The sequence below is a fragment of the Mirounga leonina genome, unplaced genomic scaffold (genome assembly GCF_011800145.1).
Source record: "Mirounga leonina isolate KUSES-001 unplaced genomic scaffold, KU_Mleo_1.0 Mir_53, whole genome shotgun sequence".
In the NCBI taxonomy this organism is placed as follows: domain Eukaryota; kingdom Metazoa; phylum Chordata; class Mammalia; order Carnivora; family Phocidae; genus Mirounga; species Mirounga leonina.
This window is the reverse complement of record NW_023270807.1, coordinates 65,337,730-65,365,706: the sequence shown is the minus strand read 5'-3', so window position 1 is coordinate 65,365,706 and position 27,977 is coordinate 65,337,730. Positions and strand designations below refer to the sequence as shown.

General features: G+C 39.5%; 2 protein-coding genes across 7 annotated transcripts in view; one reads left to right on the top strand and one right to left on the bottom strand.

Annotated features, from left to right (window-relative positions):
* FIG4 (FIG4 phosphoinositide 5-phosphatase) overlaps positions 1-20,599 on the bottom strand; it is a 128,594-nt gene extending 107,995 nt beyond the window's left edge. For 5 of the 6 annotated variants that reach the window (XM_034991791.1, XM_034991793.1, XM_034991792.1 and 2 more), the window contains exons 1-3: positions 20,329-20,599; positions 4,950-5,048; positions 3,365-3,488 (exon numbers count right to left, since the gene is read on the bottom strand). In XM_034991791.1, coding sequence (XP_034847682.1) covers positions 3,365-3,488; positions 4,950-5,048; positions 20,329-20,394 — 289 coding nt within the window. In that variant the 5' untranslated portion in view covers positions 20,395-20,599. Of the gene's footprint in view, positions 1-3,364; positions 3,489-4,949; positions 5,049-20,328 lie in introns of those variants that run through there. The other variant, XM_034991797.1, reaches the window with a different exon arrangement.
* A 287-nt stretch (positions 20,600-20,886) lies between these two features.
* Positions 20,887-27,977, top strand: part of AK9 (adenylate kinase 9) — a 129,607-nt gene continuing 122,516 nt past the window's right edge. Inside the window, exon 1 of the mRNA XM_034991444.1 lies at positions 20,887-21,521. Coding sequence (XP_034847335.1) covers positions 21,356-21,521 — 166 coding nt within the window. The 5' untranslated portion in view covers positions 20,887-21,355. The remainder of the gene's footprint in view (positions 21,522-27,977) is intronic.

The following is a 27,977-nucleotide window of genomic DNA, read 5'->3' as shown; positions in this document are numbered from 1 at the left end:
AAGGAAGGAAGGAAGGAAGGAAGGAAGGAAGGAAGGAAGGAAGGAAGGAAGGAAGGAAGGAAGAAAGAAAGAAAGAAAGAAAGAAAGAAAGAAAGAAAGAAAGAAAGAAAGAAAGAAAGAAAGAAAGAAGGAAAGAAAGAAAGAAAGAAAGAAAGAAAAAGACTACAGGTAACCATCCACCGACTCCATCCATGTGCCCCAAGACCATATAAAACCACTTTAAGAGGGATGCTCATGATCCCTTTCAGTGGTTTCCCAAACCTCCTGCTGGCCATCAAATAACAATGAGGCAAAAATGTACAAGGTAGACAAATGTCCCATGTCTAGGGACCAGCAATGATCCGTGAGCTTTTCATGGGAACTAAACCCATGAAAAGACAAGTAAATAAAAGGTAAGAGTTTAGAAACTTTAGAGCAATTTGAGATTGCTACAACATCCAAGCACATGACCAATGAACTTGCCTTGAATAGGGCATAGACTAGTTTGGGGATTACTGAACTTGTAATTGTAACATGATGTGTCACATGTGGTCCAAGCTGCAGACCAGTTATGTACAGTAGGATCATGAGTTGGTCTCTGACATATTGGTGGAAAAAATCTCATCCATTACTACAGATAACTGAGACTCACTGCTCTAGATTCTTACAGATGATGAACTAAATTAAGCATGATAATTATCTAAACACATTCCAGCAAAATACTATTCACAAATTAAGCATGCTGAAAAAGTTAACTGAGAAAATATTTTGGCCACAGAATAGAAGGCAACCATTCTAGTCATTTCTCGTATGCATTATTCTGACAATCAGACTATACATTTTTCAAAGACAGGCATTTTGTGTTTTGTTATTAGGTATCCCTCATTGTTTCTAAGACAGTATTTACTAGACAAATCATAGACTTTCATTAACTCCCTATTTACTCTTCACTCATTCTAAGCTTTATTTACATGGTTGAACAAGAATACAAAAAAATACATTTCCATAAAAATAATAAATCCTTACATAGTACATTATTGTGTCACTTTACTGGTAGGTCAGTATTTCAGTGACTTCATTACCCAAGGACAGTCTCAATCCTACAAGGCCTCTAACCATAAGAGAAACAGCTACCACAACACCTAAGAATGTCACCTCTCAGAGAAACAAGACACCTTCAGCTCTCACCCAAAGTTTACTAACTAATACTTGTGTATACAATAAATAACTGGTTACAAACCTAGTTATCAATTGATAAAAATCAAGCTTCTGGTCTTACAAGTTTAGTTATCAATAGATTTAAAATGACGCAAAGAATACTGCTAGAAGCAACTATGCCAAGAACAATGAAGGATGACTAAAGAACCGTAAAAACAAAACAACAGAGCAGTCTAGAAGCCATTTAACATAAAGGCAAACTACCCAATACAACTCCAGAATACCCAAGGGCAGCTATTTTTAAACGGGTTCAATAACTGATCTTTGTTACTCTTAATCATCAAGGAAGGTTCAATTTTGGATAATAAACCCTGGCTAATGAGGCATTCAATATTACATACACCTTAGGAAATTTCCACTTGAAAAAGTTATAATGAAGTATCAGCATTTAAAGAAATAAATTTAACCTAATAAGTAACTAATACTGAAATTAAACCTACTGTATTTAACACACATTGTATTTCCAGGTTTTTTTAATTTAAAATATATGCAGGGGTGCCTGGGTGGCTCAGTCAGTTAAGTGTCTGCCTTTGGCTCAGGTCATGATCCCAGGGTCCTGGGATCAAGCCCTGCATCGGGCTCCCTGCTCCGTGGGAAGCCTGCTTCTCCCTCTCCCACTCCCCCTGCTTGTGTTCCTTCTCTCGCTGTCTCTCTCTCTCTCTGTCAAATAAATAAATAAATAATCTTAAAAAAATTTTTTTTAAAAATAAAATATATGCAACACTTAAAGTGGAACTTAACACTTAGAGAATTTATGGAATTTGAACACATGAACTCACTTGACATCCATCTACAAGCACTTATCTGTTGAATATATAACTTCAACATACTTGTCAAGACTGAGCAGAAAATGTAGAAAAGGGGCCAGTCCTAAGAAGAAACTAAACCTACCTACCACTCTTGACCTTCCCTGACAGCCACCTAGACACAAAATAGACCTGAAGGGATTACATATGAAGAGCTCTGAGAGCACATTGAGAAAAACTTCAAATACAGCAGAACGTAACCAAAGTTTTAACAAATACAGAGTCACAGAATAGAAAGTGCTAATCAGAAAAATGCAAGAATTTGAAACTATACAGCATAGTTAAGTCCATATTAATTTTGTTAACATCTATAGATACCAATCAGTCAACAGTGCATACAGTGTGGCAGGTTTAAAAAATACAAAGATAATATTGTTAAATGTTTAAAAAAATCAGACTCAAAATAAGACTCTGCCAACAGAGAAGCAGAGATATAATTGCCCTCTGCTTGACTGCCAAGGCCCCATGCAATCTGGCCTCACCCAACTCCATGCCAACATTCCAGGACCCACGGACGTCTTCATGCCTCTGCGGTCATCCCTACTGGGGTTCTCTCACCTCTTCCCCACATCCATCCAAATCTTGTTACTCCTTCAGGTCCAGCTGGAATCTCATTTTTCCCAGGAAATCTTTCCTAGATGTTCCTGGTCCAAGTCATCTACCTCTTATATAATCTCTACTTCCATTTAACTTTCACTACACAGCTTGGCTCTTAACTGCAATCTTGGAGTTACCTCGTGTATATTAGTTTTTGTCCCTCATCCTAGTGTCGTCAGCCTAAGACTCCCAGGGACAGATCCACAGTACAGCAAAGACACGTGTATTGACTCACTGCAAAGAAAGATGGTGTCCACACCAGAACTGTAGGGCGTCTCACTGCTGTACCAAAGCTAGACAACAGAATCCTTAAAAGCCAAAAGCATGTCTATCTTTGTTTGTGAAAAAATGAAGTAAAGGAGTCATTATCGGATTTGGGGGAATGATGGAATTTAAGTAAAATTTAAACAGAGAGGTTCAAACCAAAGCAGAACTGTATATAAAGTGATCAACATCAAGTCTGGGCTGTGAAGCAGATGTTTATAGTCCAAGCTAATTTTTTACTTTTTCATTCCTCATCAAGCTAGACAACAGACTTCTTAAAGGCCAAAATCACTTTTATATTAATTCATATCCTATATGAAACTAAGCAGCACATACCAGATGCTATATAAAGGCTATTTGATATCTGATTGATGGATAATGAAATTTTAAACAACCAAAGCCATAGATGATGGGTTATAATTATAAAACTACATAAAACAATCTTTTGGTAGTCTATATAGGAAAAAAAAGAGGTAGTAAGAAGGAGGTATATTTCTTACCTACAACACCAAAAGCTGAAACAGCTCGAAATAACCCGGAGGATCCTTTCTGTCCCATCTTTGTTCTATTTCCTAGATCCAAGCGGCCAAGAAGTTCTCTCACTTCTTGTTGAGTATATACGTGCTAAAAATAAGCAAATTTAATCCGAAAGGTTGTGCTTATTCTTTAGATTATTTATTGCCTGTAAGAATCACTAGCTATTTCATAGAGAAGTACATTATAGTGCATAACTAAGCTATAATTTTAAAAGCCAACAAATTCCCTAACATTAGCAATTATGGGTGGTTACTGGATCACATGTCGCTATACCAAAAAACTTTGTCAAAACCTCATCTTCTGGGGCACCTAGGTGGAGCAGTCTGTTAAGCATCTAATTCTTGGTTTCGGTTCAGGTCATGATCTCTCACGGGTGTCATGGGATCGAGCCCTATGTTGGGCTCTGTGCTCAGTGCAGAGTCTGCTTTAGATTCTTTCTCCCTCCCCCTTTACCCCTCCCTGCTCGCTCATGCTCTCTCTCTAAGAAATAAATAAAATCCTTAAAAATAAAAAAACCCCTTACCTTCTGAACCACACATTTAAAGGATCATAGGCAAATTTCAAGAAATCTGTGAACTCCTTAGAACTGTGTGCAAAGTTTTGATTATACATACATATGTGTATTTTTATGAGGCCCACCGCTTTTCTTAGATTCTCAAAGAAATCCCTGATCAACTGTTCCCATGCCCAAGTAAAACCAAGAATCAATACATTATATTAATAAAAATTCCCAGAATGGGGGGGAATGAAGAAAAATACCCATGAGTGCTGGAAATCACAACATACAATTTATCCAAAATTATTATAACATAGAAAATAGTTTTGCAAAGAACTTAGTGAAAATGGGTTGCAAACTGTAGCTACCAACATATTTGAGAAACCAGCAATCGACACGGATTCAAAATATTCAGACAGAACTTCAATACAAAGGGTAAGTTAGGTTCTCTCATTTGAAAGAGTTAAAATTAACTATTCAATACCACCATGCTGTATTTCACTTTTGACTAACAGTCTCATGTTTTTGTGCTATCTGAATTAAGTCTGTATTCCTGGTCTGGATAATATAACATCTGTATAAGCTTCACATTTCTCTCATGCATAGCAAGTCACCAGAAGATCACCTAGAGGTGATTTTTAGCAGCATAATTAAAAGTCTGGAGCACAGAAGTCTGCCCTAACTTCAAGTGGCTTCATATTAAAGCACAGTAATACATAATTTCTTCACTATATGCAATATTAAGAGTTAGATTAAATCCTTAAAATACCACTTCTTTAAAAAAATATATTCATTATCTTATCCAAAGAGTTTGCTTTATAAAACAAATCAAAATGAAGGACAAAGTGTAATTCCAGCATACTTTGTAACATCAGTAATTCCTAGAAACCAGATTAGAGATTTAAATTCTAGCCAACCATGAAAAATAATTATAATTTTCAGATGCCTGATGAAAAGAGGAAAAAATATATCAATAAAAGCTGTGAGGATAGTTCACACCCTTTAACAGGTACAAAAGTTACTGTTTGTATTCAGGCTTGCAAGATACTTACCCTATCATCAATTATGACCAAATCTTTTGGTTCTGTTCTATCAATCTTCAAAACACGGTATTTTGTTTCTGCATGATTGCTCCCAACTAGAAAGTATCTCTATAAATGAAAAGAAATGTCATTAGTTTTTTAAGGCACTTTTCCTTATATACATTTTATAACCACTTTGGTTTTTGAAATTAAATACTGTAATAAAGTTGGGTTACTTTTTTTTTTTTTAAAGGTTTTTTTTTTTTAAGATTTTATTTATTTATTTGAGAGAGAGAATGAGAGACAGACAGCACGAGAGGGAGGAGGGTCAGAGGGAGAAGCAGACTCCCCGCCGAGCAGGGAGCCCGATGTGGGACTCGATCCCGGGACTCCAGGATCATGACCTGAGCCGGAGGCAGTCGCCCAACCGACTGAGCCACCCAGGCGCCCAAGTTGGGTTACTTTTGAAAAGAAATATTTCTGTTAAATATAACTGGCAGAGTAAAGAAAGGCTGATTCTAAAAGGTCAATTTTAAAATTGAAATATTCTTAATGATGTCACGATAAACATCAGTCTGGTATTTGAAATGTACCCAGTAACCAGGTCAGATTAATTTAATTATATTATATAAAGATTAACCTAACTGATTGGAGACTGATGTTTAAACTTTGCCAGGAAGAAGCAGCTCTAGTAAGAATTAGAAAGCTCAACATGTAATTAGGAATGCTTAGACAATTATAGCTATGAAAATATTGAAATTTTATCAAATAAATCTTTATAAATTTTCTGCAAAACATTGAAAATGACTTTAATATAGCAACTATAAGAACCCCAAAGTCCCATAAAAGATTTAAATAAGTGTAGTTTCCCAAATGGCTTTTTATAGATAAGCTACAGGAAATAATTAATATTCTTTCTTTTCTGAATACTTCCTTGGTGCATTATACCTGAGCACATTAGTCTTCTTAAATAAACACTAAGAATAAAATTAATAATTAAAATATAAAAAAATCTTAAATTTAAAGAAAATGTTTTTAAGAAAACTTAAACAAGGTGAGTAATTTTTAAGAAAATAAGTAAAACCCATTAGGAAAAATACATAAAGATATTTTGCTCTAAAAAATGTCCTTAAAAGTGGTGCTTTTTCAACAGAGCAAAAATTGAGAAAACATTGCTACAATCAACTGGCATCTTACCATCTCATTGGTCAGTTAAGATTTACATCCACAAAACAATTAAATAACAAATAAGATCCTCTAGATTAATGGCCAAACTGAAGTATGTAGACCATGGGACTGCAGAGCAGGAAAGATTAATGTGCGGTACCACAGGTATAGAAAATGTCAGAGGAGTCTGGACTTGAGTTTAGCCTTAAAGGATGGGAAAGATTTTTAAAAGTAAGATTTTAGTGTACATCAGAAGATGAGTACTTAGTTATATTGTTTTAACACTACATCTGCAGAAATAGGTGAATTTTTTATTATTAAGTATAAATCTGTTTACAAAGGTCTGTTCTAGACTTCCAGGCTATACAGAACAAAACTATATGTTAAAAGATGATTGGTTCTGGGGGCATATGCCCCAGGCCCTGCACCACCCTGCTAATGCCTGGATGGGGGGTGGGGGGGCATGGTGCCTGTAATTATTAAACACAAATTCAATTAAAAGATGATTGATTAGCCCAATCTTAAGAGGAAAGCTAGCCAAAAAAAAAAAAAATGGAATCCCTTATTTCCTAGGAAGGGGTACAGTCTGAAGGACATGACCAGTTATAATGAAGTAGAAATACAGCAATTTTAATAAAAGTTAGTAAACTAACTTGAGACATCCAGTGACCAGGACTTGATGCACCGGGGGAGCAGCCAGAAGGGCGGGGACAATGAGAGGGAGGAGGTCAAAGATTCTTGGCCTGGCCTCAGCTAATTCCTGTCCCTGTGACCCCACCCCCCACTGGGGGGGGGTGGTAACCAACCTAATAAAATTAACTTCAGAAGGACGGTCTGTAAACTATACATGTTTGTTATAGCAAAAAAAAGAAGCCACCTTCTTGAGGACTTGAGGAAAACAGTCCCCACTAGAGGAAACAGCAAGTGCAAAGACCTAAAAGAGAAGAAGCCTGGTGTGTTTGTTAGAGAAACAAGGTTAAGTGAGAAAATGCTCATAAAACAGCTAATGCGGTGAATAGCGTTCAACACAAAGAAGACACTTGATGGCTGTTAGTTCCTTTTCTCCCCTTTACTTTTTAAGATGTCAGTGAGTCTATGCCATTGCATTTAGAAAGTGACAGAAAAACGGAAGGAAAAAAGAGAGTACTTTAGAGAAAGAAAAACATGTACAGGACCAGAATGGAGCCAGAATGGGAGAATGCACAAATCTACTAGGAATCAGTCTTTGTCCTCAGGAGAAAACAACCACAAATTAACAACCGTGAATAGCATGCTATAATAGAAGGATGAACTGGATGATGACAACAGAGGAAGGGCAGTTAACTCATTTGGGGAGGGTCAGAGCAAGCGATCCAGAGGCTGGTGTCCTGGTGCTGAGTTTGGCCTTGAAGGACCTCTCAAAAGGACTCCATGTCTGCAGCCAAGATAAGATGAGTGATACCTACCATCTCCACCTGCAACAATCCTCTCTCATCACCTGCTCCCTCCCAAAGCACTTTCATTTATATCTATAGCACTTACTTCTGAAGGCCTTATCTAAATTCATTTAAGATGTCTGCCCCCTTCACTTAATTATATGCACTGGAGAGAGGGGGGCTAACTCCCTAATCTCTGTGGTTGTTACCTCTGGTCTGGTAGCACAGTCTGGTTCCGCAGGCATTGAGTAAATATTAGGTAAAGAGCACCACCTACCACAGATGAATCATTTAATTTGCTGGGTAACTTTCTACAAGGTTTGCATGAACCCATCTTCTTTGGGTAAGTCAGTCTCTCAGTAAGAAAGCACATCACAGCTTTAAGAGAGGTAAAATCCCTGAATGAAATTCCTAGAATTTTAATAGATCCTAGGAAACTTAAGGAGTAATTACAGTAGGACTATGATTTGGCAGCTTCTCGTAAAAAGACAGTTGTGATTCCTGAGTACTAGTGGGCCAATGATTTATGGGCCGTTAGAGCACCCACATGGGAGAGCAGACCTACACCTAACATATCCAGACTCTTCCAAAGACTCCATGAAGCAGAGGAACCAACAGCTAAAATCTACAGAATTTACAAATAGATTTGAGTGGGTAAAAAGAAACAGGAAGCAGGACCACTTCTAAAGTGGTCCAAGAAGCCTAAAAATGTTTTGTGCAAAGAAGAGCGACCTCTTGTGGAACCAGCATGTGTGAAAGAAAACCACAGCTCTCATTTGGCCTCCTGTGGATAGAATCACTTGCCTGCACTGCCCTCTGGTGGGCAGTGGACCATCAACTTTTACACCAATTTTTTTTTAAGCGCTTAGTCAATCCAATTACTTTTGTTTGAGCCTGGTGGTGCCACTTAACTGATTTAGGGATGGACTGCAGGGAGGCAGATTTGAGGGGAAACCAAGAGTTCTGTTATAGGGGCGCCTGGGTGGCTCAGTCGGTTAAGCGGCTGCCTTCGGCTCAGGTCATGATCCCAGGATCCTGGGATGGAGCCCCGCATCGGGCTCCTTCCTCAGCGGGGAGCCTGCTTCTCCCTCTCCCTCTGCCTGCCACTCCACCTGCTTGTGCTCTCCCTCTCTCTATCTCTGTCAAATAAATAAAATCTTTAAAAAAAAAAAAAAGAGTTCTGTTATAACATGCCCAAAGAGGTCAAGTGAGAACTTCTGAGTCTCTGAGAGGAGACTTCTGCGAGGAGAGATCTTAGAGTGTGTCAGCAGCACATACATGGCCTTTAAAGTCATCGGACTGGATTAAACCTAGTATGGAGACTGAAGATAGAGACAGAGCCCAAAAAAACTAGCCTGAAGCACTCTATATAAAATTATTTAGAGGCTGGATATAGAGAAGGAACCAGGTTAGAAGACAGAAAAATGGCCAGTGTTTTTGGGAAAACCCCAGGATAGCATGGAGTCATCAAAGCAAAGGGAGGAGACCATTTGGAAAAGGAGGGAGAAGTCACATCCACATCAAATGCTGCTGAGACTGGGTGCAGCCACTCCGGAAACCAGTATGGAGGGTCCTCAAAGAGTTAAAAATAGAGCTACCCTATGACGCAGCAATTGCATTACTAGGTATTTATCCAAAGCGTACAAACATAGTGATTTGAAGGGGCACATGCACCCCAATGTTTATAGCAGCAATGTCCACAAAGAACAGCCAAGCTATGGAAAGAGCCCAGATGTCCATCGACAGATGAATGGATAAAGATGTGGTACACACACACACACACACACACACACACACACACACAATGGAATATGACTCAGCCATCACAAAGAATGAAATCTTACCATTTGCAACAACATGGATGGAGCTAGAGGGTATTATGCTAAGTAAACAAAGTCGGTCAGAGAAAGACAAATACCATATGATTTCACTCATATGTGGAATTTAAGAAACAAAACAGATGAACATAGGGGAAGGGAAGGAAAAATAAGATAAAAACAGAGAGGGAGGCAAACCATAAGAGACTCTTAACTCTGGGAAACAAACTGAGGGTTGCTGGGATGGGGAGGTGGGTGGGGGGATGGGGTAACTGGGTGATGGGCATTAAGGAGGGCACTTGATGGAATGAGCACTGGGTGTTCTATGCAACTGATGAATCACTAAATTCTACTGCTGAAACTAATAATATACTATATGTTAACTATATTGAATTTAAACAAAAAAATTTTTTAAAAAGGAAATGAAAGAGAGAAAAACAAAAACAAAAACAAAAAATGCTGCTGAGAGGTCAAGGAAGATGAAGACACGGAAGTGCCCAGGGGATCTAACAACAGGATCTTTTGAGTGGCCATTCTGTGGGCAATCTCAGTGATACGGTGGGGACAAAATCCACAACACAGGCGTTTGAAGAGCAAATGAATAGTCATCTGGATAAAGGTGAAGAAGTGAACACCTCTGTTCCTCCCAAACACCTTACTAAAACTATAGTAAAGTTTATGTTCATTTTTTTAGACATAAGCCCCAAGGCAAAGAGAAGAGTGGAGATAGCAATAAAAAAAAAATCATTTGAAACTGAAAAGCACGCCCGAGAAAGCTGAACTCTAAGCTGGCAGTGGAGAAGTCTAGAAACAATCCAATTTACACAACAGAACTTCCAAAAGGCATGGAAATGTGTGGCATCTCTTATCTCTGGTGGTAGGGGTAAAAAATTTCAGAAAACTGAAGATAAAAAGAAGATAGCTCAAGCTTCTCAAGAGAAAAAAAAAAAGAAGTGCTTCAAACCAAAGATCAAGAACAGAGTAATATTAGAAATTCTCAACAGCAACAATCAAATGTGAGGATGGGATAAGGACATTTTTAGAAGGTACAGGCTCAAAAAAAGTACTGCCCATGAGCCCTTTCTCATGAAGCCATTGGAGGAGGTACACCACCAAAAGGAGGGCATAAATCAGGAAAGAGGAAGATGTAGGATCTGGGAATCATCGCAGCTGACTGCCCAAGTGCACACGCACATGCAGCTACATATGACCCAACACCTGCTGGGGAAAACACTTGTGTGTGTGTTTGTATATATGCTGGGGGAGTGGGGGTTGGCAGGAATGGCGGTGGAGAAGTAAGACACCCCAAGAAGGCTACATGAAATGCCCATTGAGATGGAAGATGATCTGAGCTGGCCCTCTTCTGAGACTGAAGTATCACTGTTCAAGAAAAAGCTTAACATTTTAATATGTAGCTTTAACAGTGGTGACTTAGTATGAAGATGAATGTGTTTCTAAAATATATACATGAACTGCAAATGGAATATAATAGGTAATCCACTTAACAGGAAATTCAGTATCTATTAACATTATTATCTCCTTTTATAATGACAGGCTAATTAATCACTCACTTTTCATCTGATGGAAGAAAATCGGCTTTCTTCAAAGAGAGGAAATTTTAGGTTGCCTGACAGCTTCAATTAATGTTAAACTTCACTTGAACTTTCGGAATAAAAGTATTATTCTTAAAGATAACCATGAAGTTACTTCTCACAACCTAACGGCACTGCAGGCCCGCCTCTTCACCTATTCCAGCAATCCCACAATCAGTAATGAAGCTCGAAAGAAATGAGCCTCTGAGAGTCAAAAAGGATGTCTCCAGCTTTACTCTTTACAGCTTCAGGGTTTTACTGATGGAGAAGCTTCAAATCCCCTGCAGAAATAAGTGGAAACTTGGTCACCTTCAACCCCACCTTCTGAATCAGCTAGAATCACTCTGCTTCTCTCTCCCGTTTTATGTCCTCTGATTTCCCGCTCCGATCCCTTAGCCAACCACATCTTATATTGTTCTCTCCCGTTCCCTCATTACACAAACAGGCTAACATCTGGGCTAAGTAAGCTTGCATTCTTCACGATGTGGTTCTTACTTACTTTATTCTATTTTGTATGATAGGATGGAGAGGAGGGAGAAGCTTCCTTGAATCCTTTTGAACAAGGCAGGAATTAAATAAACACACACACATACATACATACTAATAATTTTGAACTAGCAAGAGTAAAGATCATCCTAACAACTTCATCCCTACACATGTAGACACAAAAATCCACCACAGTTCTGTTCAGCCACCAATTTTAAACTCAACCACTATATGTTAATTTGTTAGAAAATGGTCACTTATTGCAATGGTAAGACCCCTAGGGCATTATATATTAAGTAAGGGCTATAAATTGGAAATCATCTAAGGTAAACTGCACTTTCAAACAGCACAACTTCAGGCTGCTAAATCCCCTGTGGGCAACTCCTAGTTGCACTGGACTATATGAGCAGTAGGGCTGGATCTGACCTTAGTTTACCTGAAAGCTTGGGTCACAGGACAGACAAGGGCCAGGGCATCAGCACGGAAGCCAAAGGGCAGCATGAGGGCTGGGTGCCAGAGAGAACAGGTAAGTTTTGGGAGGAAGCAGACCCTTCATAAGGCCAGAACTACAACTCTGGCAATGCTATTTACCAACCCCTTTCCTCTCCAGCGTCCTCAAAATCCACCTCCAAACACAGGTAACAATGACCACCTGACTGTCACCTCAGGAGCAGTTCTGCCCAGTTATCCTTCTAAATGAAGGCTCGGGACAAGAGCAGCCCATTTTGTCCACTGTCTCTTCTGTTCTTTTGTTCCCCTAATTCTTTCATAACCAATTAATACACTCTCATCAACCAAAATAAGAATGCCCTTATTCTGACTCATACACTTGCCAACAATGACTTTTGTCAATCTTTCACATCTTTGCCATTCTGACAGGTGAAAATGGGAATCTATTTTCATTTTATTGCTTTAATTATCAGCAAGTTGAATTATCTTTTTATATTCATACTTCTTTTTTGTCAGATTGCCTATTCATGTCCTTGTCCTTTTTTGGTGGGTGTTTTATTTTTCAGAATGGTTTACAAAAGTTTTTGTATATGGGAATATACTGCTTTATTTGTTGTTCAGGCTACTAATACTTTTTTCATAGTCTTTTGACTCTTCTTCTATTTACATTTATAGTTTCAAATGCTTTCTATTAGAAAAGAAAATATCTCAATGATCTAAATTTCTACCTCATAAAGTTAGAAAAAGGTCAACTCATTAATCTGAAATCCATAAGAGGAAAAAAATAAGCCTAAGAACAGAAACTGATTAAATAAAAAACAACAATAGAGAAAATTAACTGAGTCAAAAGTTGATTCTTTCAAAAGAGTAGTAAAATTGATAAATGCCTAGCAAAATGGATCAATAATAAATGAGAGAGAACACAAAATACCAATATCAGAACAGAAGTGGAAGTTTTACTACAAACCCTAGAGACATCAAAAGTTTAATAAGAGAGGCACGTGAGTGTCTCAGTCAGTTAAGCATCTGCCTTCAGCTCAGGTCATGATTTCAGGGTCCTGGGATTGAGCCTCACGTTTCCTTGCTCAGTGGGAAGTCTGCTTCTCCCTCTCCCTCTGATCCTACCCCCTGCTAGTGCTCACGTGCCCTCTGTCTCTCTCTGTGTCAAATAAATAAATAAATAAATAAAATCTTTTAAAAAATAAAATAAAAAAGTTTAATAGGAGAATATTATGAACAACTTGACTCCAATAAATTCAACAACTAAGATGAACTGGACAAATTTCTTGAAAAATACAATTTATCAAATGTGATTCAAGGGGCACCTGGGTGGCTCAGTCAGTTAAGAGTCTGACTCTTGATTTTGGCTCAGGTCATGATCTCAGGGTTGTGAGACTGTGCCCTGCCTCGGGCATGGAGCGTGCTTAAGATTCTCTCTTCCTCTCCCTCTGCCCCTCCCCCGCTAAAAAAAAAAAATGTGATTCAAGACCCACTGGAAATCTTCACGGCCTATAGCTGCTATAGAAATTGATGATCAAAATGTGTCCCATAAAGCAACCCCAAGCACTTTCAGTAGTAAATTCTAGCAAACATTTAAACAAAGAAATAATATCAATCTTACACAACTACTTTCAGAAAATAAAAGGAACACTTCTCAACTCATTTTGAGACCCAAGTTACCCCAATACCAAAATCAGACGAAGATGTTAAAGAAAATGATAGACTAATATCCTGAACACAAAAATCCCTGCAAACTATCAGTAAATAGAATCTAGCAATATATGAAAACAATAATACAGCATGATGGAGTAGAGTATATCCCTCAAATTCAAGGTTCTTTTAACCTTTGTAAATGAATTAATGTAATCCACCATACTAAGCAAATAAAGGAAATGCCATATGCAGATGCAGAAAAAAACATGCAACAAAATTCAATATCTATTCATGATTTTAAAAAACTCAGCAAACTAGGAACAGAAAAGAATCTTTCTCAATCTGATAAAGGGCATCTCTGAAAACCTACAGCTAATATCACATTTAATGGTGAGGCTGTTTTCCCCATAAGATCAGGAACTAACAAGAAAATGTCTGTTCTTGCCACTTCTATTCAACTTTGCACTAGAGATCCTAGACAATGCCAGAAGGCAAAAAAAAAAAAAAAAAGGCAACCAGATTGGGAAGGAAGAAGTGTTCCTCTCCCTAAATGATACGATTATGTAGAAAAACTAAGGAAATGACCAAAAAAGAAAAAGAAAAGAAAAGAAAAACCCTACTAGAACTAGTAAGTGAGTGTGATGAGAAAAACAACTATTTTGTGTCCAAGCCTAGGTATTTTACAGTATGATAACCCTGTTCACACCCAGAGTCTGAACATTTAGATTAGGACCTGAGTTTAGGATTCCCACCATCATTTCCCACTTTGCTCTTACATGATACCTTTTAAAATAACTACTTAGAGTTAAGCCCACAAAAAGTTAGTGACCTCTGTTACTGCCACCTTTTAAGTAATAGGTACTTGCTACCTTGCTCTCTATCTACTGCCCACATGTGACCTAGGACAGAGGACTGCCCTTCTCCTAGATTATTCCCTCCCACCTCTGCCACTTCTAAATCCTGTGACTCCACGTCCTTTGTGTAGGTGTATTGAAACTGTTCCTTCAATCAAAATGAACCCATGGGTTTCATTTCCCAAAGTGAAAGTTCAGTGTTGAGGGAGCTACCTGCTGACCCCATGTGAGTGGCTTGTGCCCCCCAATTCAGCAGGTCATAACCCACATATTTTTAATTCAACACACCAGCTACAGCTTCTCAACATGGTGACTTTACTAAAGTTTCAGGATATAAGTTCAATATATAAAAATCAACTCAATATCTGTATACTAGTAACAAGCAATTGTTAAATCAAATTTAAAATCCCATTTGCAATAGTATCAAAACTCATAAAATACTCAGGAGTAGTAAAATTTCTAGACTGAAAATTACAACATATTGCTAAGAGAAAGTAAACACCTAATAAATGGATAGATATACCATGGATTAAAAGATTCAATATTCTATGATCCCAAAATGTAAAATTTTAGATAGTCCCAATTACAAATATTTTAATCTGTAATGCAAAGTCCATGTGTTCTAAACTGACTGAAAGAAAACAGTCTCTTTATACATGGTTTGAGTGTCCTTCTAGCATATTATCACCTAAAGGTAACTTTATTTTTCTTTTTCCTTTATCAATGTTTGCTATGCTCTGTTTTTCTTTCCCTGCTCCTATTTTCTTCACTACTATTACTATTACAATAGAGGTTTTTGGTTTCATCTTGTTAGTTTGCTTGCTTGCTTAAATTTCTTTATGAAAAAAAGTGCCCTATGTATGAAGCAAAAATGAAAAGAAGAAAATCTTCTTGTAGTAGGTCATAAGCATGGAGTTTCATTTTATATAAACTTGAATTATACAAATTTGAAATATCTTACTAATTCAAATATTAATAAATCTTCATTTTAAATAAATAATTTTAATTTATAGAAATATTTCAATTAAAATAATAATCTCATAATTTCAAAAAAGATTCAATGTTACTAAGATTCAGTTCTCCCCAAATGGATCTATAAATTCAATGAAACCCAAATCACAATCCCAATAGGCTTATGAGAAATTGACAAGCTGATTGTAAAATTCATATGTAAATGCATATGATCTAGAGTAGCAAAAACAACTTTGGGAAAGAATAAAGTTGGAAAACTTATACTTCCTGATTTCAAGACTTATTATCAAGTTGTAATAATAAAGACAAGGTGGTAATGCCATAAAGAAAAATAAACTGATCAACAGAACAAAATAGAATCAACTCACATTTATCCAACTAATTTTTTACAAGAGTACCAAAGGAATTCAATAAAGAAAGAGTGACCTTTTCAATAAATGAGGCTGGACAACTGATGTATGGAACCTCAAGCCCTGTGGCTGCCAGCCTCCAAGAATCCTTAATGATTCTCATCTCCTGGTATTCATGCCCTTACATAGTCCTCTCCCACTAAACAGAGCTGACCAGCATAACCAACAGAAATTGTGGAAATGATGGAGTGTGAATCCTGAGGCTAAGTCACAAAAGACACTGTAGCATCATCTTTCTTAGGACAGAACATCCTTCTTTTTTAGAACACCCTGTCTGGGCAAACAAATCCAGCTACCGCATCATAAAGACACTAAAGGAGTCCTGTGGAAATGTCCATGAGGTGAGAAACTGAAGCCTCTAATCAACAACCAGCTCAACCTGCCAAGCATGTGAAGTGAGCTATCTTGGAAGTAAATCCTCTGGCCCAGTCAAGCCTTCAGATGATTGTAGCCTGGATGACATCTTAACTGCAACTTCATGAGACCCTGAGCCAGAACCACTCAGCTAAGTCCTGAGTGGTTATATATATAATAACTCCCAGACTCCTGACCTACTGAAACTGTGAAATATTAAATATTTATTGTTGTCTGAAGTCACTAAGTTTCGGACTAATTTGTTACACCACAATAGATAAGTAATATAACCACATACAAAATTATTTTAATGTAAAACTCACCTCTAAATGTAAAAGTTAAAAGTATAAATCTTTCAGAGAAACCATAGGAAAATATCTTTGTGCTCTGGGAGTGGGTAAAGATTTCTTAGGACACAGAAAGCAACAAACACAAAAGAAAAACAATAAATTCAACTTCATTGAAATGAAAAACTTTAGCTCATCAAAAGATCACTTTAAATACCCTACAATTTTGTCAGTTATATCACAGTAATGCTGAAAAAAAATTAAGAAAATGGAGTAGGCAAGTCACTGACTGCAAGAAAATATTCACAAAACATATATCACAAAGGACTTGATTCCAGAATATATAAAAAACTACAAATCAAAAATAAAAAGACAAACAGCCCAATTATTTTTAAGTGGGCAAAAGACTTTGACACTTCACAAAGGAAGATATAAAAATGGCCAATAAGCACATGAAAAGATGCTCAATATCATCAGTCATTAGCGGAATGCAAATCAAAACCATAATGAGATACCACTATACAGGCACGAGAATAACTAAAGCTAAGAAGACTAACAACACGAAATGCTGGCAAGGATATGGAGCAATGAAGATTTTCATCCCTTGCTGTTGTAACCACCTATCATCACCTCTGTGACTAGCAATTTCATTCTTAGGTATTTACCAAAAGAAATGAAAAGTTACGTCCACAAACAGACTTGTTCAAGACTGTGCACAGCTGTCCTGACAACAGCCTAAATGTGGAAACAAGTCTGAATCAATAGGGAAAATGGATAAACCAACTGTGGAATATGTATACAATGGACTACTACTCAATAATAAAAAGGAACAAACTACTGATACAATATGGATGAACTTCAAAGACATGCTGAGCAAGAAAAGCTAGACTCAACAGAGTATGTACTGTATAAATCCACCCATATGAAATTTTTCAATAGGCATATCTAATCTAAGGTTAAAAAGGAAAGAATATTAGTTGTCAGTAAGGAAAAGGGGGCAATTGACCGGACAGGGATGCAACGCAACTTTCTGGGGCAAACAGGGGTATGGTTAACATACGTGTATACTTTCTGTCCAAATTTTACAGCTTAGATTTGTGCATTTCAATTTATCTAAATTTTAAAGAAAAAGAACCTTATAAAATAAGTGGTGGGTGGGGAGTGGAACGAGTTACAGCTAATAAAGGTAATTTTAGGGGCACCTGGGTGGCACAGTTGGTTGAGTGTCTGACTCTTGGTTTCAGCTCAGGTGGTGATCTAGGGGTCTTGAGATCAAGCCCGGCATTGGGCTCTGCACTCAGCATGGGCTCTGCTTAGGACTCACCCTCTCCCTCTGCCCCTTCCCCTGCAGTGCTCTGTCTCTCTGTCTCTGTCTCTGTCTCAAAAATAAATAAATCTTCTTAAAAAAATAAAGGTAATTTTGGAGCTGGTGATAGATGTTTATTTTGTATTTGTTCAAAATTTCCATAATAAAAAAGCTAAAAACAAAAAACCCAAAGACACACAAACCACAAGCTCAATGTTCTAAATTATTTGGTTCATCAGGAATACAATTACTCTGTCAAATAGCCATAAAAGTTTCTAACCACTGACTCTCAGTTTCTAAATGTAATCTGTCCCAGTCCAGTTATGAACTATCTATGCCTGGCACCAGGTATCAGCCCACACTCTCAATAGCACTGTCCTCTCTGCCTCATTCTTTTCTTCACTGAATGATAGTGAATAGTAGTCATAGTAGTAGTACCAGGATTTACTTCTTCGAGGTTTTATGAGGATTAAATAATAAAATATATGTTGAGTTCTTTGACCAGTGGCTGGCATAGAAGTTCCATAGGCACTAGCTATTCTTCTCATTAATAAAACCTGCTACAGTTTTTTTTTTTTTTAATTCCTAGGATCTACTTAGTTGTCAGGAATTTTATGCCTTTTTTCTGAATTATCTATGTCCCTTAAACTTTGAGCTTATTACTCAAATAAATCTTTCTGCTTAAATTTTTAAGTCAAAAATATAAAAAAGAAGAGTCACATACTTTTACTGATGAGGAAACTGAGGTTCAAAGATTATATGCAGCAGACATTTCTCAGGGTGGTTGCCCTGGTCCAACCATTCCTTGAAACAAAGTCAGTACTACCAGACTTTGGCAGATTCCCAATCATAGCTGAGTCAATCAGATTCCTTCTCCTAGTACCTATGGTATGCCCTTGGCAGCACTCTGAGTGGGTCCTCCAACTCTGCCTTTCCAGAAGCTAGGGAGTTAGGCTCTTCCGGTGATTCCATGCAAGGGCTCCTCCAGCATCCTTCTGATAAACTCAATCTTTTATCTCTAAGCTGGCTGGAGTTAGTTTCCATTCCTTAGATGACCAAAAGGGGTAACAACCAAGTTCCAGAACACACATCTCTTCATGTTAGACACTCTCAACCAGCATCTATTGGAAGCCTACTGTTTGCAAGGCACTGTACCAGATCTGTGCTGTGAGGACTAGCAGGTTGTGACAGGAGAAGGAAGGGTGGGACTTTACAAAGACAGCGCTCCAGAAAATACTCTGGGTAGGTATAAGGAACTGAAAGCAAGATAGTTTTGCTGCAGAATAAGGCACATAAAGGCACAGAGTTAATCCTCAGTAAATATTTGTTGAATTGATATTAAATTAGATATAAGACCAGACAGGTTTTGGACAAATCATATATGGCTTTGAATGCCAAAATAAGAGATTCAGAATCTACTCCCCTCAAATGGGGGCTACTGAAGGTTTCTGAGAAGAGCCCTATAATACAATTTGTGCTTTCAAAAAGCACTAACATCTCAGCCAGCTTATTAAGGAGCTGAAGTTTCTGTGTTTTAAGTATAGTATTTATGTTTCCTACAGGGACATTTACCAGCACACTGTACAGAAAGCAGAAGGTTTTATTTAAATGTCAAAATACTTCTGTATGACTCTTCTCACAGAACAACTGAAGAATCTATGAATATTAGATAATTTCATCTTTTGGTCTGGATCCAATCAAATGAAGTTGCCAACAAAATTAATTTAGAGTCAATAATGTTTCTCCCCTAATTGTGACCCAAGGCAAATGTGCTATTAGAACCATGTTATAACCAAGAAACTGTTAAGTACCTACTTTATCTAATGGAAGACAACCCAAGTTCCATTGAATATGCCTTATAAAACACTCTACAGCACAATAGGGAGGTTTCTGGCATATGCAATCCTATTACCATGAAGTGCAATTTTAAACACAGCTCCTAACATCACTGTTACCTCAACTCAGAAAAGTTATACTTTATTTTCCAACCACACAAATGACAAAGTATGTACTTCTATAAACACTATTCCATTAAATCTTAGGGACCTAGACTCTAAACCCAAAAACTGATCTTTTTCTACTCCTGTTTACATGGCCACTCGAAGTAATAAAACAAACAAAAAGTGTTGTTAAAAAGTCAAGTGAAAAGCAAAATAATGTTATCCAAACAAATGTCTTTAAACAAAGTAAGTTTTCCTTTCAAATAAAGAGAACCAAGTATTTTAGCAATAAAAGTGCACATAATTAACATCAACTCATAGTGACTGGTATGCCATGGAATAGGAAAACACACATATTACCCATTCAAAGGTCAAAAATATTTTTTCATACCCTTGCCTGTACTGTAAGTATAGAACTGCAAAACACTAACAGACTTTCTGAAAGTTTTTTAAAAGAATCCAGTAACTCGTTCAGAACTTCATAAACAGTTTCTGAGATACCACAAGCACCTGTTTCCAGTGTGTTCCAACCGTGGCTTATAAGTGGAAACATGTACAAGCAAGAGCAGCAGTGCCCTGGGTGCGATGACAAGGCGAAGCCCCCTCAGACATATGCCCAAGACTGGGGTTAGGGACCCAGGGAGGAGGATGCTGCCACCGTCCTCCCGCGCGCGCCCCACTGTGCCCCGCGGCGCCGGGAACTTACAGCTCTGGTTTCATACAGAACCAGCTTCTGGACCGAGCTGATGATGGGGGCGGCGGCCGCGGGCATGGCAGGAGGAAGTTGGGGCTCCCACGACAGGGCACCAGGCCGCGGCCCAGGGTGCGGCAGCCTCCACACAGCCCCAGGAGGCCCGGAGATAAGACACCTCAGACCCCCGACACTAGATCCAGCCAGAAAACACCACTTGGACACTAAGCATACAGAAGACCGGGTACAGCTCAGGTGCTTCCGGATCCCTGCTCCCCACCTCCAGGCAAGCCCCGCCCCGGGCACGTCGGGGGCGGGGCTGGAGGATATACCGTAGAGAGGTCGTGTAGAGGCTCCAAGAACCTGCGTGCTGCCTGGGGAGGAAGCGAAGGGCGCCATTTTTGGTGAGGGCAAGAGAAAAACTGGGCGGAGGAAAAGTCGCGTGGTTAGTTTAGGCTCTCGCTTTGTCTGATCCCGCTTTTTAGAAAAGGGGGACAATTTGCGACTGGATTGCTTCTTTTGAAGCGGTTCTCCGAGTTGTAGATAGATCCAATAGAAGTTGGTCTTTTTTTCTCTGCCTATTTCTGCCCTTATTTTCCTAGAAACATATCTGATAGCCCTTCCCTGAGTGTCGGTTTTTCCCCCCATGCATCTCTTTGTTATCCATTTTAACCCTTGTAAGAGTCAACAAAATGCATATTGTTCTGAGGCTGTGGGGTTCAAGGAATTTTTAAAAATCACCTTTTTAAAAAAAAAATCACCTGAAGTTGGACATTTTGGACTTTGCCACGTATTTGTGGCGGAGACTGGCCATTTGTAAATTCTACAAATGGACTGCCAAGTGTGCGCCCTGTGGTGCGGCACTGGCTTTGGAGACGGGCAATTGTGGGTTAAAATAAGGTTTCTTCCATTTGATGTATGTGAACAGGAGTGGGAAGTGTACATACCGTCTCTAATCGTCACCTTCTATATCTGTGAAAAGGAATGTGTTATCAATACAAAGTTAAGTGCAAAAGTGAATACGTAAAATTTTTAAAAATGGATGAATGACAGCCCCGCCTCACGAGGCCGGGTCCCCCAAGAGGCCCTGCGCGAAGCCCCGCCAGGGATTCCCTCGGCAACCGGTCCACAGACCGAGAGCACGGGAGGCGGTTGCTGCGGCCGGCGAGTGGGGTCCTGTGGGCTCCTGACGACTCTGCTGCGGCGGGGTAAGTAGGGGTCGTAGCCCCCCGCCCTGACGCCTTTTGTATCAGCTGAAGGGAGCCTCACCTCCTGCGGGGACCCCAGACCAGTTCCTTTTCTTACAAAACTGAACTTCGGGATCTCTCGGAAAAGGACTTTTAAAGCCACTTTCCCTTCCAACGACTCATGTCTTCATTCCGCGAGTATTTACTGAGCACCTACTCGGAGAGTATAAGGCGTCGCCACAGCAGAAGTTACTAGGTTTCCCAGGAGAGGGGCCGCCTGTAAACCACAGAACCCACTGCTGGAGGTTTCCCAACAGCTGAAAATGTGAGGGAACTTTAAAAAATTCTATTGAATTATAGTATAAACGCATAACGTAATGTGATGTTCGAGGGTATGTTACACAACAAGGAGATGTTAGAGATCATATTGTAAATTTAAAATTGAGAGATTACCAAATTTTTAAAAAATAAATGTTTATTTAGTATTTTAATTTTTCTTTCATAGTTTAGCCCTACCTTTATTGAGAATTAGAAAGCTCGTCACGTCAGTTCTGGCATTTCACGTGGACCTGGATCTTTCAACTGGGAAGAATATTGGGTTCTGTTTTGTTTCATAATGGAAACCAATTCTTCTGAATATAAGCATTAAATACTTGCACTATGTTTTTATTTAGGATAACAACTCTTATAATATCTGTAGACTTCTGGTTTCCAATATTTAGCTTTCAATTATTATATCGTACTGTAATAAAGCACTTCCATTTGAACTCTGTCTTTGTTGGTTTCCCCCAAAAGCAGATCCTGAGACAAAAATTCGAGGGCAAGTGCTTTATATGGGAAGTAATCCCAGGAAACAACATCAGTGAGCAGAAGGAAGCTGATCAAGGGAATATTATAAGCAAATTTCTCTGTGGGCTGAATTCACTGGATTATCCTGAGATGTATGTCTCAGAGTAATTCTCTCTTAAGGGCAAAAGAGCTGGGGCATTTATTCACCAACTCCCATCAGTTATTGTCTGAGGCCTGCTATGGCAGAACATTAATTTCCTGGAACTTCCAGTCTGCCCTGTGCTCAGGCCAACTAGGTATGGCAGCTGGAAAGAGCCCTTAGGCAAAGAGTCACACATGCTAGCCTTTGGAAGTCAGGCTGGCCATGCATGGAAAAGGTACATGTCAAGTGGTTATGGGTACTCATAGCATCTGCTACATTCCAACCTTTGCACTACTCATATCTACCCTGCCCCCACATTAAGTTCACACCATCCGCTCACCGATTCTTCACGGTGGTGGCTGGTCCCAGTTTCTAAAAGAAAAGGACTTACTAAAAGATGATTAGTGGGACAAGCTACAGAATCCACTACTGCAATTAATCCTAGGTCTGTAACTGATAATTCATCACTTCCGTCCTCTACCACCCATTCTAGATTTCTCTTACTGTTGGCCAGCACTTCTGCTGGTCTCGGTTGTTTTCCCGGTAGGGTAACCAGCCTTCATCCCTGAGGGGTGTAAGCCTCTTGTTACCCTGTCTTTGTCAGGTTGTGCTTGCTAGAATTACAAGAGGTGTCTTAGAGAAATCCCTGAGTTCAGACATACATCTCCCTCCTCCAAGTATGTAGCAGCAACCCTATCCTCAGCTGCCAGTGCAGTAACTCCTTATGGGCATGTGGAGCCACAGATGACCAGGCAGCAGTTTTAGGTTTAGTGAAACCTAACTAAGGGGATCCTCTGATAGAAGCATCTCTCTCCCATCAATTAAAGCCAGGACCTCCAGTCCAGCAGAGCCTGAAGTCATGAGGAAAGGTGATACAAATTCCTCATGTCAATCACTGAGAGTGATGGTAGGAGGGACCATTCCTAACCCTTGCTTCAAAGCATATTTCTCATCTTGAAGTAGTATCTCAATCCCACGTGATCCCAAACAGAGCTTTAATTGTACCTTTAAGAGGCCATTCCAACATTCTGTCAGACCAGCAACTTCTGGATGAAGTTGTATGTAGTAGAATCAGTGGAACCTTCTTATCATATCTCCTTTACTATAAAGAAGGTCCTTTGATCCAAGGCAATATTATATGGATCTCATTGTGATAGATGAGACACACTCCAAACCCTCAGATAGTGGTGCTGGCCAAGGCATTGTGGGTAGGGAAGGCACACCCATACTAGGGACACATGTCACCTGCTGCCCTACCCAAGGTGAAGGGGTCCCATGTAATCAGTTTGTCACTGAATGGATATACCGTATTAGAGGGCTTAGCCTCAGTCTCTGCTGCAGACAGGTGATGTGTTCAGTGGTAGAAGTGGCTAAATCAGCCTGATGAGCCCATTGCCTCCATCCCCACTATCATGCCTCCTCCATTCATGAGCCCATTTTGGAAGCACTGAGGTGACAAGGATAAACAATGGCTGGCATTTACTGGATAATCATCCTGCTTTGTGAGACACAAAAATCCACATATTTTGTGTCCACTTATATTTATTTTCTATGTGACATAACAAAATTACCACAAATTTAGCAGCTTAAAACATGCATATATTATCTCAAGTTTCCATGGCATAGCTGAGCTGGGTCCTCCACTCAGGGTCTCACAGTGCTGCAGTCAAGGTGTTGGCTGAGCTGCATTTTCATCTGGAAGCTTGACTAGGGAAGAACTGGCTTCCAAGCTCATTTAGATTGTTGGCAAAATTCATCTTTTGTGGTTGTAGGACTGAGGTCCCACTTTTCTTCCTGGCTGTTATCCAGGAGCTGCTCTCAGTGACTGGACGCCACCCACTGTTCCTTGCCATGCAGTCATTTGACAACATGGCAGCTTAATTCAAAGCCAACCAGGAAGTCTCTCCAGTATACTAAATGGGATCTTATGTAATATAATGTAATCATGAGAATAATATTTCTAACATTTTCACTAGATTTAGAAGCAAGTCACAGATTCCATCTGCACGTAAGAGAAGGGAATAATCACACAGGGTGTGACTTGTTAGGGGTTACCATAGAGTGTGTTTGTACACCCCTCTCATAGTTTCATTCACATACATCTTCCCCAGAACTTTTTCTCTTGTCTTTCAGTCTTGCTCCTCTCAGGCCCTTGACCACACCACTCAGTATTATCCTCCAAATGGAGGACCTAGGAATACTGCTCATATCTCTGCCCACAGGGGTGCCTGGGTGGCTCAGTTGGTTAAGTGTCTGCCTTCGGCTCAGGTCATGATCTCAGGGTCTTGGGATGGAGCCCTACATCGGTCTCCCTGCTCAGTGGGGAGTCTGCTGCTCCCTCTCCCTCCCTCCACTTGTGCTCTCTCTCTCTCTTTCTCACTCCCTCTCTCAAATAAATAAATAAAATCTTAAAAAAAAAAAAATCTTTGCCCACAAGGAGGATTTTCCCTAATCATCATCATTCACGGCTACCCCCGAGTGGGATTAAAGTTTGGAAGCATTCCATTTACAGCTTGCACCAATATATCATGATGCATCTATGATTTTTTAAAATTTTCTATCAGCTGTTCTTAGGGAATTCCATATGAGGTGTGAGCTGAAAGAGAGACATTGGTGAGCAAGAGATAGGCGACATGTGTTCTGGGCTGCTTATTTATGAAACTTATTTGTACTCTCCAGGCCTGCTTGGAACTGAACACTTGGAAGTGTTCCATTTTTATCATTTGGTGGATTGCTGCTATGCCTGCTCAACTTGAGGACTTGATCTGACATACTCAGCTCATGATGGGCACTTCCAGTTCCATAGTCACCTGATGTCCCATGGCCAGGCATTCATTCTCTCCCAGAGCCCAGAGCATTACCAAGAGCTGCTTCTTGAACGGGGAATGGTTCTCTGCTACAGACAGCAGTGATCTACATGAGAGGTTTCTGTCGTGGCTTTGCTAAGACTCCAGAAGTATTCTTACGTACTCTAAGTACCTCCCTATTGCATCATGGGATCTGGCCAGGTATAAGGCCCAAGAAGCAGGCCTCTGGTATCATACACTAAAACTGCTGCAGAGCTCTCTTGCTCTGAGCTTCACTCAAAACTGATAGCTTTCCAAGTCACCTATTAAATGGATCAGAAAGTATCCCCAAGTGTGCTACGTGCTATCTTCCAAAACTAGAGACTTACAAAATACTGCCCCTCTTCTTTCAGAGGTAGAATGCGTGAGGTACAATAACTTGTCCTTTACCTTGGAGAGAATATCTCGGAATGACCCAGACCACTGGCCTTTTAAAACCTCACCAAAGTAACAGGCCTTTAAATCTTTGTAAATATATCTTCCACTTTCTGCTGCTCGTGTGTCCTATGAAGGCATCCAGAACACTTGCCACTTCCTGCTCACCCAGTATTGTAGATCAACAAGACCCCTTGGTACTATATTTGCTACAGACATGGGAGAGTCCTTGTGTAAAACTGAATGTCCCTTGCTGACTGTTCAAGTGAATGCAAACTGCTTCTAATCTTCTATTCTGACAGGGATTTAAAAAAACACAACACATTTGCCAGATGAATAACTACATACCAAGTACAAGAAGCTGTGTCCAGCTAGTAAAGATCTCATCTGCACAGCAGTTACAAATGGGGCTATCCCTTGGTTAAGTTTTCAGTAGTCCACCATCATTTGTCATGATCTATCTTGTTTTTTCAAAAAGCCACACTGGAGAATTAAGCAGGGCTATGCATCTTTTAAATAGTTTTGGGTAGTACCTTTCCATTTCATTCATTCAGAATGATTTACTCTTATTTATCTGGCCTAGGGGCCAAGGAGCAGGTAAGCAATTTCATGACCTTCCACTTGGCTTTTCTACCACATTGGCTCTTACTCCATAGGCAGGGAACCACTGTGAAGGTTTTACCAGCTGCAATCCCCATTATGAACTCAGGGACCAGGAAAATAACCATGAAGTGATTCTGCAGACCCTGTACTATAGGATAGACTTGAGCCAAGACTCCCATTTATTACTGGTTCTCCATTTGCTTTCACTCCTACAGGGGGCCATGATGGCATTTTGAATCCACTGGTGTTGGTGTCAGCTCAGACCCTGTGTCCTATTGACTTGGAAAGAGGAGGATAGTCCCATTTCCTCAGTGTGTATTTTCCCAGTTAATGGTTGTAGGTTCTCTTGGAGAAGGATTTGGGAATCCCTATTGTGAATACTTGTTAGGTGTTGTAGGGTCTATTCTCGAGGGCTCCTTGCCTCCCCTTCAATAAATGGGCTTTGGAGCTAAGAGCTAGGCAAGGAATCATGATTTTCCACTGTGGCTGCTGACATCAGCCTTTGATTCACTTGCCCTTTGTCATTTTTAGAAATGTAAGTTCATCAGCATTTTTGCTGACTGCTCATCTGTTTCACCCCTAGAAATTCTGTGGCTTATCAGCCGTCACCACAGATCTCTGTGGGTCTTGCTTGTTGCCATTCTGGACTTGCTGCCCATTCTAGTAATTACACCTATTTTGCTTCTGATAGTTAAGTGCTGCCATCTGACCTCTGCTCTCCCAGACCTTCTCATCCCCACTGAAACATGGGACCGCAGTATCATAGCAGCCTTTCTCCTACCTCCAATCCTGGCCTACAAAGGATAGTCACCACTGAGCTTATTAATGATACTAGTGCCTCCTTACTAGTTCATTCCTTGTAGCCTTAAAGAAGGGAGTATCCTCTGGCCATCCCAAATGCATTCCCTCACCTCATTTAACATGTCCTCATTTAACAAATCCATCTAACATGTCCCCTCTGTGAGCCTTTCACACCCTACTCCATATTCTGCTATTCTAGAGGCGTAGGTTAAATAAGGACAAGAGGCTACTTTCTGCACAAGTGCAATAAGCACAACAAACTTAACTCTTCCCCTGCTGAGATGTTGTAACTGCAAACGGACTGCTAAATGGGTGGAGTGGATGGTCCCTGGGCAGTCCTCAGTTGGGGCTCTCTGTCAGGATGTCCAAGGTCCATCCTCCTATCACTCATGCCTAGTTTCCTAACACAGATAATCATGGGGTTCAAAGTACTTAGACATCCACCTAAATGTTCCATCCCAGGCCTTAGGGCCCTGGTTTTAGTGTACTTAATATTCTTTGATAAATGTACCATCTCTCTAAAAGGTTTAGATGCATTGTCTCCTTTATAACTACATTTTATAGTAGCATTACTTATTTTTTTGGTACTAAAAATAACTTGAAATTTTAGTTCTTTTGTCATGAAGTTTTCATCTCAATCTTTTTAATATACTAGTAGTAATTCTTACAATGTCTTGTTTCATAATGACATCTTAAAGTAATATTGGTATATTGAGCCCATTTGATTATTCTTAAATTCCACAGAGAAATATAATCATATCCCATTTACCGGGAAGCATATAGCCCCCGTAATCCATTTTCATTGTTCCATGAACAGTGTCCCAGACCACTGGGACATAGTTTTGTTCCATTTTTGAAGTCTGCTTATTAAAGTCATTTCATAAGATTTTGTAATTTTTCCATAAAGGGTTTATATATCTT